Source organism: Rhineura floridana, chromosome 3 (assembly GCF_030035675.1).
Source record: "Rhineura floridana isolate rRhiFlo1 chromosome 3, rRhiFlo1.hap2, whole genome shotgun sequence".
NCBI lineage: Eukaryota > Metazoa > Chordata > Lepidosauria > Squamata > Rhineuridae > Rhineura > Rhineura floridana.
In genome coordinates, this window is record NC_084482.1 from 124,323,381 (window position 1) to 124,341,596 (window position 18,216).

The 18,216-nt window shown below is 42.3% G+C and overlaps 1 protein-coding gene across 9 annotated transcripts in view; it reads right to left on the bottom strand.

Annotated features, from left to right (window-relative positions):
- Positions 1–18,216, bottom strand: part of RNF123 (ring finger protein 123) — a 121,573-nt gene that overhangs the window by 55,439 nt on the left and 47,918 nt on the right. For all 9 annotated transcript variants that reach the window (XM_061617736.1, XM_061617735.1, XM_061617740.1 and 6 more), the window contains 8 exons: positions 12,163–12,237; positions 11,711–11,798; positions 11,342–11,429; positions 11,041–11,125; positions 7,016–7,155; positions 6,581–6,769; positions 3,913–3,988; positions 2,182–2,266 (listed from right to left, as the gene is read on the bottom strand). In XM_061617736.1, the coding sequence (XP_061473720.1) occupies positions 2,182–2,266; positions 3,913–3,988; positions 6,581–6,769; positions 7,016–7,155; positions 11,041–11,125; positions 11,342–11,429; positions 11,711–11,798; positions 12,163–12,237 (826 nt within the window). The remainder of the gene's footprint in view (positions 1–2,181; positions 2,267–3,912; positions 3,989–6,580; positions 6,770–7,015; positions 7,156–11,040; positions 11,126–11,341; positions 11,430–11,710; positions 11,799–12,162; positions 12,238–18,216) is intronic.

Consider the following 18,216-nt stretch of genomic DNA (forward strand, 5'->3'; position numbering starts at 1 on the left):
GTGTTGAATGTTGCTCTTTACTACTACTTTAAGATCCACAGTAGACATCAAAAAGAGTGGGATTAAATGGAAAATGGCTTGACTGACTGGATTTGCTGGAGAAGCTGTTCAAGGCTTAATAAGCTAAGATATGAACAAGTCTTGTGCCAGTGCAGCCCCTTTCCTCCTCCCATCTCAGCATGCTGCAATTCATTTCAGAAGTCTTCATTCTATCTGAACCATAAAACTATGATAATCAGATCTGGAACAAGTCAGGTTCTTAAACCATTTGCTAACTGTGGTTTAATATTCTGGCCTTTTCCAGACCTTTTACCCAGACCTGGTCACCGTAGTCTTGGTTTGCATGCAACTGCAAACTGCACTTAATTGAAGGCCCATATCAGTACACTGAGGAGGGAAAGAGCAGTGCGTGGATGGAATATGCAAACAAAATGCTTATTAAGGCAAGACAGGATTGTCTGACCTGGACCTTTGCAAGTTCAGAGGCTTAAGAACACAAGAAGAGCCCTGCTTGGTCAGACCAAAGGCCCATCTAGTCCAGTATCCTGTTTCTCACAATTGTCAACCAGATGCCTATGGGAAGCCTAAAGGCAGGACAACAAGAAGAGCACAACAGCACTCTTCCCACTTGTGCTCCTCAGCAACTGGTATTCAGAGGCATGCCACCTCCAGTACAGAAGGTAGTATGCAGCCATCAAGGCTAGTTTCCATGATACTTAGAACAAGACACATTTGGAGCCCTACATAGAAGAGGTCAGTGTCAAAGTAAAAACTGGTAGACCAAGATTCTGTTTCCTTCCCAGAAAGTAACAGTATCTTCCTTCTTCTGTAAGGAAGAGAGGGTAGACAAGTTCACTGGCTTCAGCAGAAATGTACCCTCTCCCTTTAGGAGACTTGATTTTTCCCCAGCACAACGAAATATACTCAACACAGAAAGCAGCCTTCCCCACTCCTTCCCACCAGTTATATTAAGTTCTCTATGTTGGAAAGTATGGAAATTAGAATGCTAGTTACTAATGGTACCCAATTTACAATGGAAAGACTATAGTTTTAAAAGTGGGAGGAGGAGAACATCAAATGACAAATGACTGTCAACCCACTCTCTCTGAAAGTCCTGAGAGCTGTGGTACGGCCTTGTCCATTGGGTCTGTCTGAGTGCCATAACAAGGGTAATGAACGCCACCAGCCACAGTGCAGACAATCTGGATATACATGTCAGCAGCCGCCTTCCCTCGAGACTTTATTTTCTTCTGTAACAGGCTACTGCAGCTAGACATATTCTCTGCTTAACACAACCAAACACCACATGCATTTACAGTTTTATCCATATCAATGATCTGCTACTAGCACTGCTCAGATTAAGAAGATAACTAGAGAGAAACTAAGCATATGCAGAATGAGTGTTCTTGCTATAGCATAAAGTGAATGTGCCTTTGCGTAAAGATAAAACAAAATATTGGCTTGTTTTCTTTGGGGAAGATTGTTCTCCAGATATAAACCCCAAAGCTTGTTCTCTCTAGAAAGAGAACTAGAAGACGAACAGAGACATGCAGAGGTAAGACCAGACTCCCTTTAAATTTCTCAGAGAAAAAGAGTGGAGGCAAAAATCATCTTGTCCGGTTCTCTGCCCTTAGGCAGAATCAACAATAAATCCACACCATACATCAAATAAGCAGAATACAGAGTAACTCTGTATGAACTATGTAACAGTAGACTGCAAGCAGAGAGCAGGAGCAAACAAGGTGTCCCACACCAGAACATCTAGACCAGGGGTTGCTGACGTGATACATTCCAGTAGTTACTGGACTTCAACTCCCATTAGGCTCAGCCAGCAGGGCCAATAGCCAGGGATGATTGGAGTTGCAGTCGAGTGACATCTGGAGGCCACCATAGTGGTTACCCCCATTCTAGACAATTCAAGGGAAGGTTTAAACTGATAGGATGTCTCTGGTTTTTTTATATATATATAGCTCTCTGGTACTCTGCATAGAAATTCTTAAGGGAGCCACTAACCTGCAATAGACTGAGCATATGAAAACAAGGGACAAAGTCAAAGACTGCATCAGCATCCTAGTACACAATGCCACTGGGCTGCTCATTTCAGAATAGTAACCTGGTTGGCAAACTAGAACACAAGCAGTGAAATCTCCATCCCTTGGAGTAGAATAAGGGAGCACTTACCCCTGGAACTCAGTATCAACAAGGAGCCGGACCAGAATTCCTGTCACAGCCACAAGGATTGGATAGTGATCTACACTCTCCAGTCCTGGAGAAGAAAGGAGAGGTTTAAAGTCACAATCAGCAATAAGGAAGGGATTAACGTTTGCATTCATCCACTTAAGGATTTATACTACTTCATCCAAAAGCTTCATCAGGTGCAAAAGAATTGGAATGGTGCTCGGCCCTTCAATAGTACCTCCAGCATTCCTTCACCTCCCAGCCAGCATACATTCCCCTCAGTTGTCCAAAACAAGAGAGTTTCTCAAGCACATGACCTTGAGAAGGGCACTTGAAAACAGGTCTGAAAAGGTGTCAAGTGAAGCTTTCGATTTTTTCCTCCTTCTGGGTGAGCATTATGGTAGTCAATGCTTTGAAATGTGGAAAGACCTAACCTTGCTTAAGATGGACATGCCAGTATGTGTCCATCTTTCTAGTACAGCAAAGATCGGAGAATGGGAGCATAATAAAAACAAATCTGAAAATGTTCAAGGGGAGAGTGGGCAATACAATTTAAAAAACCCCAATTTAATACCAGGAATCCTATAGAGACTTCTTCCTTCCGGATGACAAGTAGATGGATATATCATGTATCCCATATCCTTAGAATCATACCTATTGCAGATATGCCACACGGGTGCCAAACATACTACAGAGAGATGAAATGAGTCCATCAAAGAATGGCAAGGCATGGAAATGTGTGCATCTTTTTAATCTCCCTCCATTCATAACCTCCATTTTCAAGAAGGACTAAGCCTAGTTCCACAAGAAGGAAAACAAGGGCACAGTCATTCAGCAATACTGTTTACTTCCTATTGCTGATCAGCATGACACAGATCTGCAGCAGTGTGCCTACTCAAGTGCAGGTTGGGCAGCTATTCAATAATGCTGCATGGAGGAAGAAAGCCCATGCTCTGGAGAGGGGGAGAGCTGTTAACATATGCTGTCCTTTCCCCATCATGAGATCCCAGGATAACCAGCCAGAACGATGGGCTCAGGATAATGGGGCTATAGTGTAAGTGGAACCTAGTCAGCAATTTTGCATTCAAATGCACCTCCTGCCTATTCACTGGTATCTCTCTCGATCAGCTTTTACTGTAGAAGCAGGACATCTTGCCTCCCTATATATTACTTCACAATTTAACAAGCTCTGTACAAGCATGGATTCCTTGGCCTTGAGTGGGTGGGCACACAGCCATCACTTAATGACTACTTACTGTTTAGAGCCAAAAGATCCCATATCCCACAGCTATTCTCCTATCTGCCCTGTTGGCCTCCTGCCTATCTGAAGAGCAGATGAGAGGGAACAGTGCAAGCTGCACTGACAACACAGGCAAAGGTAAAAGGTAGGCACAGGATCCTCCTGAGATATTTCCTACCTGACTTTCAAGGGACTGGAAATGGGAGAAACTCCTGTGCAGACACAAGACATGCCCAGAACCTTTAGAAATATTCCTGCACGTTTGTAGGAGAGCAGTGAGGAGTATTTCCTGGGAATGATGAGAGATTAGACTATTTGTCTATCAAATCCTATACTGCCTACTCTTGACTAGTAGTGATTCTGCAGGGTCTCAGACAGAGCTTTCCCATCACCTGCTACTTGTGATCCTTTTACCTAGAGCTGTCAGAAATCAACTTGGGACCTTCTATACACAAAGCACATGCTCTACTACTGAGCTCTGGTTAGAAGCTCACCTGGCAGACGAAGGTTGACCACTCTGTCAAACAGGTTCCGCTCAGCTGTCACACGATTCAGCACCTGATTAAACAGCTGTGGGGGGGGGAAGATGAGATGGATGAATGCTTAAAGCAGAAGGTCACATGTTCTCTCTGTACACTTGCAGAGATGCACACGTAACTTTTTACTTACCAGTCTAAACATCAGGGCTTAGACAAGCCAAATTCTCCAGATTCAGACATCTCTCTGCAATAGCATGCACAATATTGGGCACAATGATATAATAAGGAGTACAGGATTGTTCCTTCCTTTATGCCAGGTGTGAGGAATCTTTGGTCTTCCAGATGTTGCTGAACTACAACTTCCATAATCCCTGGCCATTGGCCATGTTTGATGGGGCTGATGGGACCTATAGTTCAGCAACATCTGGAGGGCCAAAGGTTCCTCAAACCAACTTTATGCCCTGAACCCTTCTACCTTTCAGTCCCAAAATAGCACCAGAAAGCCATTAAAGAACACATCTTGACAGCAAATGGTGAGGTAGTGAGTAGACATGTGATAATGCTCTGTGTGGCCTGCATGCTGGTCCCTAGATGGCCTGACAAACACTCATCAGCAGGGCTGCCCAGAAAAAATATGACAGGCTTCTCCATGAACCATGACATGGATAGCAGACTTGAGCCTCTAGCAATAACAGGCTGAAAATGTTAGTCAGATTGTATCAGCTCACATCCCAGGCTGTGGATACTTCCACTGACAAATGTCTTACATGGGACAACAGCTCTTACTTCCGTGGGTGGATGCACCCTGGGGCAGCAAACAGAAGAACCCAGCAGAATCTGTTTTTAATAAGCCACATTTCCATGTACATAGCACAAAGCCACACACAAGGCTGCACAGTTATGTGATTTAACGGAGCTGAACAACAAGAAGAAATAGCTAAGAATGACTCATCATTCCAGAGAGGAATCTGATGCTTCAACTAGAATGTGGCAGAATTCTTAAAAGTGGCACCCAGAGAACATTTGGCATATTGTCTCCCTGCTGTGGTGAAAAGTGCTGCACTGGTTTTAAGAAACAATTCATAAAAACCTTAGAGAGCTTATTTTAAAAATCAAGTAGAAATTTTGGTTAGCCTATTTTCAAACACTACATAGTAACTTGTATAACTAAATGTGGCTGCATGCTCAGGCCCTCGAACATGTATGCATGGTTCAGTCACTTTATTTGCATACAACTGTTGACAGGTGTTCCAGTGCATGGCAAGCCTATTCACATGCTCAGTCATGTCATGCCAATTCAAACCAGGTTTCCAGATGCTCCAGGGACCCGTACAAGCACATCCCAGCTGACATGCATATCTTTCCCTGCCTGCCTTAAAGCATCAGTGTCTGCATCTGTAAGTTTCAAGTTTCCTCTTGCTACCCACCAAACAAGAGGATGGCTATAAGGTTTTAGCAGCTTCACTCAACCAGCCCTGCAATCTCTTTAGAATGTTCACTCCACAACCATCATCTGGTCATTTGGGGGCCTTGGCAGTCCCTGCCTGCTGCTATTTCTTTTGCCATCTTCATCCCAAAACAACTGGCATACAGGTAGGACAAGGTGATTTATAAAAATACCCTTTGAAGCCATCCCCCATAGAGAAACTGCAAGAAATGCTGTCAGAACGCTAATTTACAAGAAAGGTACAGATCCCCATCATTCCAGGATGAGAGACAACCACCTCAGAAAGGGATTACAGTATTTTCAAAAGGAGATAAAGACTGAGCGTGCCTGATGTCTATCCACATTGTGCCGCAGCAACTGGTTTCTGTATAACCACAGATAGCAGATCCCCATTAATACAAAGAAGGATGGATTTTCTCAGATAGGACCTGGTCGATCTTGGACATGCAGCTTGCAAGGCTAATTGTTCAGGCCTTTGTAACGTGATGCTGCTGATTGGAGTTTAGTGTTGCTGTTTTTTAATGGATGTCTGATTTTATTCTGTTTGATTTTATATACTGTTTGCATTATATGCTGTGTTGCAAGCTGCCTTCTCCTCCAATCTGGAGCAAGGGTGGGGCATAAAAACACTGAAATAAATACATTGGTAAATTCTTTTATCTATACAGGATGGGGATAATGACAACATTTGACTATGTACTGATGCTTGACAGAAAGAGTGATTTACTGATGCATTCTGGTTTAGAAGCCTTAAGTAAACAACAGGAGGCATTAAAGCTTTTGAAAGAAGGAAGCAGAGGCTGAAGCCCACAGGAGGAGATTGTTAGGACTATCGTCAGGGAATGGAGGAATGTTGTATAGATTGGCTTATCCTTTCACGTCTTGAAATTTATGACCATTTTTTCTGTGGAGTTTTCTTCCATAGAGAAATACCAAAGAAGAAAAAGAGCAATGTTCTGGAGACCTTTATCTTGCTGCACACAGACCCTTTGAATAATCATTGCCAGAGTTATAACGTAGTGTGGGACGGGAGGGGAAAACAAGCTCACAGTTTGTGTAAGTCAGCCCCCAAACCTGCTGTTGACCTACTACACAATGTTTTAGAAGAATAAAGCACAGATTGGAAAGTGTGAGCATGGTGCACATCTGCCAGATGGCAGCACCCACATCCTCAGCTAAAAATCTTTGCCCCTGCCATATACCAATACTAATGTTTTCCTGCAAAGAAGTGAGTACCTGGGCAAGTCTCCTGAGTAATAGCTCTGATGATGGGCGACTCCAGTCTAGGAAGATCTCAGGAGCCAGTGTGACCGTCATTTCCAAGACCCTGAGCAGGCTCACCGACAGATCAAAGCAAGTTGCACACACTTTCAACTGGCGGCTGTCTACAAAGTTTCTTTCCAGGCGCTCTGCAGCTTGCTGGATCTGCCCAGGCAAAAAGGATGCAGTTTAACATAGCAATTGGAGGGAAACAGCAGCTGTTCTCTTCACACATGTCCTTAGCCTCCTCCCTTCTTCTTTTTAGCTCATGCTCAATCCCAGCATCCCTCAAGGACCTGTGTTTCAACTACTATTGATACCTAGCAAGGGAGGAACTTTTTTTATTCTCCATGATGTCAAGCAAAGGCCTGCTCCTTCCAATCAGTTTTTTTCTGGATCCAAGGCTCTCACCTCCTGAATCATGCCAATGAACTCAGAGAAGGCCCAGTTCAGCTGGTTCAGCACACTGTTAAGGAAACTGGGTGCCATTTCCCGGTCACTTCGCAGCAGATCCGCCATGTGTCGCTGCAGCAGGGTGGAGGGACAAGGCTCTGGAATGAAAAAGAAGCAGCTTTGAAAAAGGTCACATTGGGAGAAGGTACTGGACAGCTGCAGCCTGGGCCCAGCTTGCTTTACTGCAACTGTATGGAAATGAGAAATAGTTGTAAACACTTTTCATTCTCCACAGCTCTATGCCCCTTTCGTTACATTCAACATAGTTTTCTCTTTCAAAATCACAAGGAATTCTTAGAGTCTCCTTCCAAAGAGGCCCTCTTTACAATAAGTAGAGATGGCAGCTGCCCTCCAAGGCCAGCTCTCGCACATGGACTATTCTGAGCCTGTCCCATCTCTAAGGCCTGAAGCTTTTTGCCACAATGCTGGCCTGAATTAGCTGGGATGTGGTCATGCACATTTGCTGTCTCTGTGCAAATAAGAAGTTGTACCCTACAGCTGAGCTCCAGCCAAGCATCCCTCCCACTCATCTCCACAAGGCCCCAGGTCAGCTAATCTCTCCCGAAAGAAGCATCACAATCCCCAGCAGGGAATCAGCACTCAGAACAGCCATTCCCCAGTTCTCTCTGCCACTACAGCATATGTTCACACTTGTCCGCCCAGTTCCAATCAGGATGAGAAATCTAGAGGGAGGGGGGAGAATTAAGCCCAACTCCTTTCCCATAGGAGCCAGCCTGCTGATGGACCCCACAAGTAAGCTTGCAGCAGCTATGCATTTTAAGACAGGCTGTACTAGTGTAAAGACATTTTTCATAAATCTCTGGGGGGAGGGGTCTTATCTACAGGAAATCTCGTAGCTCTCATCAAGAAGTCCTCCTCAGCACAGTCTAGAAGAGGGATATTTGTTTCCTCACTTCCCTTCTCACCTCTAATGCTCCCATTGGAAGCAGAGAAGCATCAGGGCTAAACTAAAAATTTTCACAACAGAACTGCAACTCTGCAGCACATGCTACTAATATGACTAGGGTTACAACACTAAGAGTAACTGCAAAGAATTCTGAGTTACATCAATGGCACCTCATCCAAGGACCGCTTCTTACATTACTTTTCTGTCCTTGCATACTTTAAACATGTTTAAAAGCATCCAGAAAAATGGCTTGACACACATGTGCCTTTGGAACATACCAATGATTAGATGTTAAGCAGGAGGAACCTGTTGGGCAGAGCCAGGCTGTCTCAGCTGATTTTCTCAGCTTCAGTTTGGTGTAACCAAACTCCCTGCCGAATGAGGGTCACAAAATGGCATACATATCAGAGCAGTGCTTGCTTGCTCTTCTGACCAACCTCTTACCCAAGGCAGGGAGAACTAGCCGGTAGAGGATTAGCTGCTACTCTTAATGCCAGGAAGGATATGTATCTCCAACACTGGAGGCATCCAAGAGGCTGCTGGACAGTCACCTGTCGGGAATAATTTAAGTTGGATTCTTGCATTAAGCAGGGGGTTGGACTCGATGGCCTTATTGGCCCCTTCCAACTAACCTATTCTATGATTCTATATGCAAGTTCTCCTCTTTTAGGAGCCAGCCCCATCATCGCCAGTTACACAAGTCACCAAAAAGGGCCCTAGGAAATGAATATAAACTGTCCCTTAATAAATTGAGGTTGTATATCAGAAGCTTATTCTAACCGCTGGAGTCCCAAGAAAATGTCCACTGACAGAATGCTTCAGGCAAGCAAGGCAGTGCCTCAGGTGAGGAATCCTAACAAGACAGGCAGAAAGGTGGGCTGGCTTTTGCATTCAGAAATTCCATAACAAGATAAGCGCCAGAGCCCACTTGATCTTTCTATCATTGACTGTGTTCTGCTCTCTTCCTGCAGCATTACAAAGAGTTGAGGGGAAGGGTGGACTCAGCCCCTCTTGGGCAGTGACCCAAGGACAGCTGGGAGATAGGCTCCTTTCAATTAACTTGGTATTAATTATTCATTCAAACACACCTCAAAATAGCAGAGAGCAGGATCACCAGCCAAAGGATCCTATGCCCTGTCTTAGACCCTTTGGAGCCAAGGTGAAGCAACTGCTGGTACACAGAGATGATCTGGCCAACACCTAGAAAAGTGAAGCAATGCCACAGTGCCCATGAGGTATCCCAAGGTCACTGAATGACCACACACACCACAGGGATGGAGTTGCACGAAACCCTTGTCATAAACAACCAGCTCATTAGGCTGCATGACTGGATCAGAACTGGAGCTCACTTTTTTTCTTTAAGGAAGTTGTATCTGCTGAAGTTTTCTATTCCCTGTTGTGCTTTATGGAAGGAGATGATTTTAGATGGTTTTTAATTGCTTTTAAAAGTTTTAGGTGGTTTTGATTGTTTTTTAAATATCTTTTATTTTTAAAAAATTGTATTATTTTAACATTTTGCTGTTTGCTGCTCTGGGCTCCTTAAGGAAGAAGGGTGATACAAATCTAATAATACTTCTTTTAAAAATGTAGGACTAGAGAAGAGGAAAGAGAAAAAAGGAAAAAGGGCAGCTAAGACAACGGAGAGCACATGAACAGCAGCTACAAGTTTGCTGTGCACTCATAATGTACCCTCCAACTAAAAACAGATACGCACATGACCACCCACCCTGAAGCACATTTGACAGGTCACTATCTCAAACATTTAGATGGTTCTTAGGACAATTGCTTGGTGCAGCCAAACTCATCGCCCTTTGTCTTTTTACCCCACAGTTTCCAAAGAACCTGCTTGTACACCAAGGATGGAAGGGGAAGAGAGTCTACTAAAGGGCTAAAAAACTATTTCACCACCATACAAAGGGAAGACAACAGGAAACTTACTCTGGAAACTAGCAACAGAGACATCTCCTGGGCCCCAAAAATAAAAACAAAGAAACAAAGAGAGAAACATTAAATATAGATGCTAATATTCTTAGAAGGGTCAAGCTGATGTTATTACTGCCACCTTCTGCTGGACTATGAGATTAGAAATTCTGTCCCTGCATTGTCCTCTGATCTGATCTGTCCTCTGATCTCTCAGAGAGAGAGTAAAGGACCAATTAATAACTTGCTATCCACCCTGCAAGACTGAGGCTGTTATTTTCTTCACTAAATAAAAAACTACCGAGGAGGGGCCAAAGCTCCCCCTACAGCTTGTAACTGGAGTCTCGCAGAGCTCCTTGCCATGCAGAATACAGAGACATTGTGAGTACTGTGGTGATGCTGGAAGACCAGCCTGATTTCCAACGCATGGCTACTGTGGTGAGTGAAAAATACCTCAGAACAAGGTAGGGCCCTAAGATTGACAGGAGGGGACCAGCACATATTGGCAGTCCATTGCAGAAGACATGCCAGATTTACATATACTAGAAGCTGGTATCGCACGAGAAGGAGTGCCTGCTGGATCTATTATATCTCAGTACGATTCTCCAATTCGATTTCCTTGGATAAATTCAATTTTACTTAAAAATTATAATCCTGTACCTTTGGGGACCTTTTCACACTATGCCAACCCATGCCTGCTCTGATATATGCTTCTAAAACAAACATCAGAGCTCTTCTGTTATCACCTAGTGACCCAGTGAAAGCAACCAGAATGATGGCAATTATATGGAGGTGTTTGGGTTTTTTTTAACTGGACTCAAAAATAGAAAAAAACTGAGAGGAGATCAGGAAGTTAAGATGATACTTTGCACAGTTACATCAGGGAAAAAGAGACAATATATCCATACTACATGGTATCAGAAGTCCTCTAGCTCCCAGATGCTGAGGCCCAGCCGTGACACAAACAGTATCCATTGGTACCAATTACTGCATCAGGGGGCAGCATTACTGTGAGACCATCACACCACAGGTTCTTTTACTTCTGGCATTAGAACTAACAGCTAACCAGATCAGGATAAACTCAGTTACTGGATTGCATTTACCCTTCCGCTGTAATGGCAAAGCAACACATCCTTACTCCCTGTTCCCCACTCACTTTGCAAACTGGGGAGATTAGCATCCTCTGGCTTGGTTTTCAGCAGATGAGGCAGCCGTGTGTACCTGTATCCAAATCCACAGCCCTACGGAAAAAGAGAGAAAAAAGGAAAAGTGGATGCTTAGAAGATCTTCTATTATCTCCCAACAAGGAACGCTGAGACCCTCTCACCAAAAGTAAGTAGCAGGGATCAAAGAACAAGTTAAGGGAGAATTCATACAGAGGGAAACCACTAGTTTTAAAACTACCAGACTGGAAATTCTGAACAAAGTGGGAAGGCAGAAAGAGTATTTGTCCTTACTCGCCACAGTCGTACAAGGATCCAGTTGGTCTGAGCCCAAGGTCTTTGTTCATAGGGGGCCAGCAGGTTCCTCATCATGGATATCCTCCTGCCAGAATAAAACAAACAGGTCATCCAACCACCATGCAAAGGGCACCAAGGTTAAAAAGTGTGGGTGAGGGAGTAGGAAATCCAGGGCAGGTTGTTTAAGTTATTTGAGAGGGAAGCAGCAGCAGTGCAATGGGGTGAAACAAGGGAAGAAGCAGTTTCCATATACACACAAAAGGGATTATAAATATAGGAATCATGTCTGGTTCAGGGAAGAAGAGAGAGGGAAGCTTCTGCCAGGACAAATAGTATTATTGAGAGGTGATGGAACCAAGAACTTACTGCTCTTTTGGAATCCTCTCTACAGCACGGAGTGAGTGGGGGTAGCAAACATAGCTGGCCAATGCCTGCATGAGGGAGTCTCTGATGTCTGAGTATGGAAATGAGAGAGAATTTAAATGGAATAGAGATGCAACAGTAACACAAATTTCCAGAAAAATACACTAGAGATTGTGGTGAAATTGTTTACTACTGTAACAGGAGACAGACTCGTAGGCAGGACAAGATATAAATATAAGACATGTCAAACCCATAAATCATCATTTCCTTCTGCAATGATCTGAGGTGTTAGAAGCAGAAGTCCCTTATCATTCCAGATGTATCAAGTGGAGATCAGAGAAAAATCAACAGACATGAGCTTAATTCTCTATCAACCACATGTGTGTGAGCATGCACACACAAACACACACTATGTACTGTCCAGCATCATCTTTGGAGAACAGGAGCTGCCTTACCAGTGCCCACAATCCTGGAGTCAGCAAAGTGCTTGGCTAAAATGGCAGCAAGATGTGTCAAGGTCTCTTCATAGCCTGAAAAGAAAAAGTTCCAAATCTTAGGATTGCCAACACACAGAAAAATCCCACAGCTATAGGATTTGTGAGCTGCAACAGAACAGTTTTCTAGAGTTAGATTTCAGATTTACACACAGAAACATATATAGATGATAGGCTACCAACCGTCTGAGTCTCTGGAAGGCAAGCCTTAAGAGAAAGATTGGGAAGTCTGCACAGCAGCTTTTGGTATTGCCTCTTTACCTTAGCATTTAGCCAGAAGCAGAGGAAGTGGGTGGTAGTTTCCTTAAAGGCAGAAGTCCTTTCCCCCATTTAGTCAGAAAACAGCCATGCGGACTCTACGTACTTATGCTGGGTTGATCCGCTTTATCTAGTATAGCTCTTCTGTGACATCCAAATAACCAATACAGGAGTAGCATTTGTTGATTCTGATATAATTAGCTCAGGCATGTGCATACCGTTAAGCAAATCCTTACAAGGCAGAGTTCTTTTTGTGACAGTAATCACTAATATGGAGTACTGGCACCTCTTTTTTGGCTGCCCATGGCAGCCATTTTGTGCTGGCACCCCCAGGACTTTTATCAATGTATATCAGCACCAGCACCTCATCTTTTAACCAAAAAAGCATTGTTACAAGATAATCCTATAGAAGGCTAATTCCAACATAACCATGATCGTATACACTCTTACCATCGAAGACAAAAATAAAACAGCTGTAGAAATAAAAGCTAAGGTAGCAATACTGAACTGTGTTATGGAGGAGCAAAATGCAGCTTGGGGGGGCAGGAGAATTCAGATTGGGAAAACTGCAATGGGGGCGGGGGGGAAAGAGTTTCAAAAATATTTTCCCCAGTGCTGCAGCTCTGATCCAGACTCTACCACCAGCGTTTGCCTTTTGCAAAAACTGTGGGAGATCCAATCATCTCCTGACGTCATGTCTAATTTGGTCCCAAGAGCAAAAGAGAGACTGTAGCAATTTGTAGCTGGTGCTGTGCAAGTATTCATTTCCAAAACGCTTGCAGCTAACTCTGGCAAAGGAGTTTGGAACAGAGGAGTTTGAAGTAACTATGAAATAAAAAACAGCTCTTCCAAGACAGTTTTCTTAATTACATCTCCAGGGCCAGACTGCACAACACCTGCTCTGCTGTGAGGTTAGGATTTTCTCACCCATCGCAATACTTGGAAGAAGAAAGTGGATTTTGCATACATTTCCAAAATAACTTAACTGCAGGCTGAAAGCAAAAGATGCAACACAATCCAAAATTAAGGTTAGCAAACAAGCATAACCACTGGAATTTGAGGAGGCTACAGAGGATATGTGTAGAAAGGTTTACTTGCCTGTGTTGCTTTAGTCACTAGTAATGCATGAAGCTGCACAGTAAGAAAGGCAATTTTCTACATATTTTGCTACTTTGTTAAATGATTTTAATGAAATTTAAAAAACTGTACATTAATGTCCTTTATTATTGTGATCCTTCCAAAGTGAGATCAATGTCATTACTATCAGAACCTAAAACACAGAGCTAGTAGCAGTATCATTGGATAGCATAATAGCAGTAGTAATATTAGTGTACTTCAAGAGAAATACAGACAGCAACTTTTTGAAAAGAGAACAATGCCTTTGTTTCCATTTGCAGGAGCCAATATCAGAAGTTATCTCATATAGTTTTCAAAAGTGGACAATTATTTGTGTCACTTTGCCAGTTCATCACCACAGGAGATCACCATTTTCTGTCGTCTAGATGACAGACTTAAGAAAGGAGTGCCAAGAACACATGTACAAACATGAGAAGAGCCTATCTGAATCAGACTAAATAGTCCCACAATTCTGTTTCCCACAGTGGCTAGCCAACTGTTTATAGGAAGCTGAACAGCAAGAGAGCTATAGCGTTCTCCCACTGTTGTTCCCCTGGTATTTATTACTTATTAGCTACCGGGCTAAGTTCAGGATTCTAGTTTTGGTGCATAAAGCCCTATACAGCTTTGGACCAGGATACCTTAAAGACCATCTTACCCCTTATATACCCAGTCAATCACTGTGCTCTGTAGGTGAGGGTCTCCTGCAGATGCCATCTTATCAGGAGGTCTGTTCAGCACAACACAGGAAACGGACCTTTAGCATAGTGGCACCAACCCTTTGGAATTCCCTCCCTTTTAAATATTAGACAGGCACCATCTCTGTTATCTTTTCGGCCCTACTGAAGACCTTCCTCTTTCAACAAGCCTTATAAGTAGAGACCTTATCTCGGTCTGCATCTTTGTTGAATTGCTTTTTAATGTATTTTTAAACTTCTTTAAAAATGTTTTTAAAGCCTTTTAAAAATGTTTTTAAAGATGTTTTAATATGTTTTTAATGGTTGTTGTGTTTTAATATATTTTAGTCTGTTTTTATGATGTTTTAAAGTGTTTTTGGTTCTTTTGTTTGCCACCATGGACTTCTACTGGGAGAAAGGGCCGGATATAAATCAAATAAATAAATATTTAGAACCATACTGCCTCTGAAAGTGGTGGCAGCATGCAACCATTAATGAATCTGTCAGTGGCTGCAAGTCATAATTTGTCTAATCCTCTTTTAAAGCCATTGAAACCAGTGGCCCTCACCATATCTTGTCAGAGTGAATGCCACAGTTTAACCAGATGCTGTGTGATGAAGTGCTTCACTTTGTCTGTCTAAATCTCCCACTACTGAGCTTCTTTGGATGATCCTGGTTCTAATATGAAGTGGGAGAAAAGTCTTTCTATCCACTTTCTCCTCATCATGTATAAATTTTTACACCTCTATTATGTCTCACCATTCCCTCAAATAGCATAATCTCTCAATGTTGTGTTATTCAGACTTTCATTCATGCCACATTTCACGCTAGAACAGGTTCCCTTATTTGCACACATATTCTATCTGTTAGTACACATATTCTATCTATTTTTAATCTTCATTGTCTACCTACAGATGGGATTTGTCCTATAGTTAGATCTACTTGAAGCTGAGACTGGGGCTCTCCTGAGCAACCCTTGGATGTTGATTATCAACTGATTGAGATAATAGTATGGCTCACAGTCATCCGAGGCTAATATAAGTAGATTTTTAATAGTTTCTAATTCTAGGGAATTTAATTTCTCAGATATCTCCTTCTGAACTTTAGGGATTCATTTTATCTGCGGTGGACATACTTCTATTTCCATTACATCAAAAGCACGTTGGTTTAGAAACGGAGAATCACTGGAACCATATATTGAGAAGATCACCGGGAAGTGATCACTCTCGGGGCAAGGTAAAACTCTACAAGAGTCAACTAAGGGATAAATTTCCTGAGAGACAAATATCAAATCTATAGTGGATGCACCTCTAGACATTAAATAGGTTAGCTCTCCTTCTGTATCTCCACTAGTGCGACCATTCAGCAATAAAAGGTTCATCTTCACAGACAAAAGCATTAAATAAAGCACCGCGAAGTTTATGCCCTTGTCTTTAGATTTTCTTATGGGAATATTTGGAGGGCCGTCCAACTCAGGAGGTTCTAAATGAAATTTAGTGTAAAGTTCAACATCTGAGGAGCCCATTCTGGCATTAAAATCCCCAGCTAAAATTAAAATAGCTTCTGGGAAAAGAGTTGTCAGTTTTAAAATATAAGTCTCAAGGTTGTTTAATTGTTTTTTAGTCAGATTTTTATTTTTGGTAGGTGGCATATAAACGTTAACAATTAGATATGTAAGATGTAGGGATTTTAATACTATAGCAACTGCTAGGCCTGAAATCAAGCCTTTAAATCATATGGAACCTGAGACTCTTTAGAAAAATTTAGAGAGACTAGAAAAAATTTCAAACAGCTAATAAAAGCAAAAAAGAAATATGCTCAGAGGCAAACGTGGCAAAGCCTTATCCAGGCGGCTAAATTAAAGAACTCTACAACTTTTTGGAATATAATATCCCAACAGTGGCCCAAATCCAGTTTTAGACTGGACTGTGCCATTGCTCCCGCTGTTTGGGAAAGCTACTATGCCTCTCTGTATCAATCTAATACTCCTAATGTGAAGCCCTCCTTAGATGCCTCCACCGACATCCCCCCTCCCCCCGGCCACCAGTCACTGCAGCCGAAACCCTGGATCTTATACTCTCTCTAAAACTTAATAAGGCTCCTGGGCCCGACAATATACCCCCAGAGATTTATAAACTAAATGCTCAATGGTGGGCCCCTCTTTTGGCTGCTCTGTTTACTAAGATCAATTCCTCAATGGTCATTCCTGGAGGTTGGGGTGCAGCAATAATAATTCCCATCTTTAAAAAAGGCTCACATCTAGATCCAGCAAACTATAGGCCAATAAGTTTGCTTAATATTATAAGTAAGCTCTATGCCACCTTTCTATATAGGAAATTATTAGATTGGGTCAACCAAAGGGACCTCCTAGCTCCAGAGCAAGCAGGCTTCCAAGCCGGGCACTCTCCTTATGACCATGCTCTGGTTTTGCAGCACTTGATTTCTACGTACAGCATTAATAAGGGCCATCCTTTATTTGCTGCTTTTGTGGATTTAAAAGGGGCTTTTGATACAATCTCTAGACCTAGACTTTGGCTGAAATTGCAAAAATTGGGCATTGATAGACGTCTATTAGCTCTGATCCAAGGTCTATATCAAAATACTTCGTTACAAATACGATGTAGTAATAAAGGCCATTTAACGAAACAAATCTCCACCTCAAAGGGGGTCAAGCAGGGGTGCATACTTGCACCCCTGCTATTTAACATTTACATTAATGCCATAGTGAACACTCTTACACCAATCTCTTCGCACCCTCCAACGTTATTCCGCATTCCGAGATATTGTTTATTGTACGCCGATGATATAGTTTTGCTATCGCTTACCCCTATAGGTCTTAAAAGAATGCTGGCGGCTCTTACGTCATTCTGTCTAGAGGAAGAATAATGAACCACCAGAAAACCAAAGTACTAGTTTTCACTAAAAAAAAGATAAATCATGTGTGGAGGATTGACAAACTACCCATTGAACAGGTTAAAACCATTAGATACCTTGGAATTATATTTCAAGCTTCAGGTTCACAGCAGCAACATATTACTTCTACTCTGTTAAATGCCAAGCGTACAACAAAGACTTTATTATCTTTTTTTTATACTAAAGGAGGTCAATCTATTTCCCCGGCCATAAAAGTATTTGTGGCTAAAATTGTACCGCAAATTCTTTATGGTGCTCAAACTAGTACATATACGAACTTTACAAAGTTTGAAGCTTTTCAAAACTCCTTTTTAAGATCCATTCTAGGAGTCCCCACCTGTGTCCCTAACCACATTCTGAGACTAGAATGTGGTCTCCAATCTATCGAGTCATGTATATGGAAAATGAGAATACTATTTTGGCTGAAATTGATATTTAACCCTTTAGGCTTGGCTCCCCATGTTCTTGCTGACAACTATTATTCCCCCTGGAAAAAAATGATCCAAGATAAGCTGTTGGGTTTAGGTCTATCTCCATCTTATATGCTCCAACTGGGTTATCAATCTGCTCGAGAGTTAGTCAAACAACGACTCAAAGATATTGACTTTCAGCACCACCTACTCCTTGTTAGAAATCAACGTCACACCCCCAAATTCTGTACTTTAATTATCTTACCTCTCGACTTTGGAGCTCCATAAATTTCGCAGAGCCTTTACGCTTATGAGATTAAATATTTTGCCCTCTGCTGTCCTTGAAGGCAGATATAATAAAATTCCCTACTCAGAGAGACTATGCCCTTGTAATGAAGGACAAATTGAATCCAACGAACATGTCCTGCTATGCTGTTTATACTATGACGACTTGAGAAAGCAATTAATTTTACCTATTTTATCATCTCTTCCAGGTAGATCTTATGCATTTTATTTAGACTATTTACTAGGCGATTATTCCCCCGAGGTGACTTTTGCAGTCGCTAAATTTAGTGCGGCAGCCATCCAACTTAGGAAAAGTAGGAAGAATTTCCCAATTGTAAAATAATATGTACAGTCAT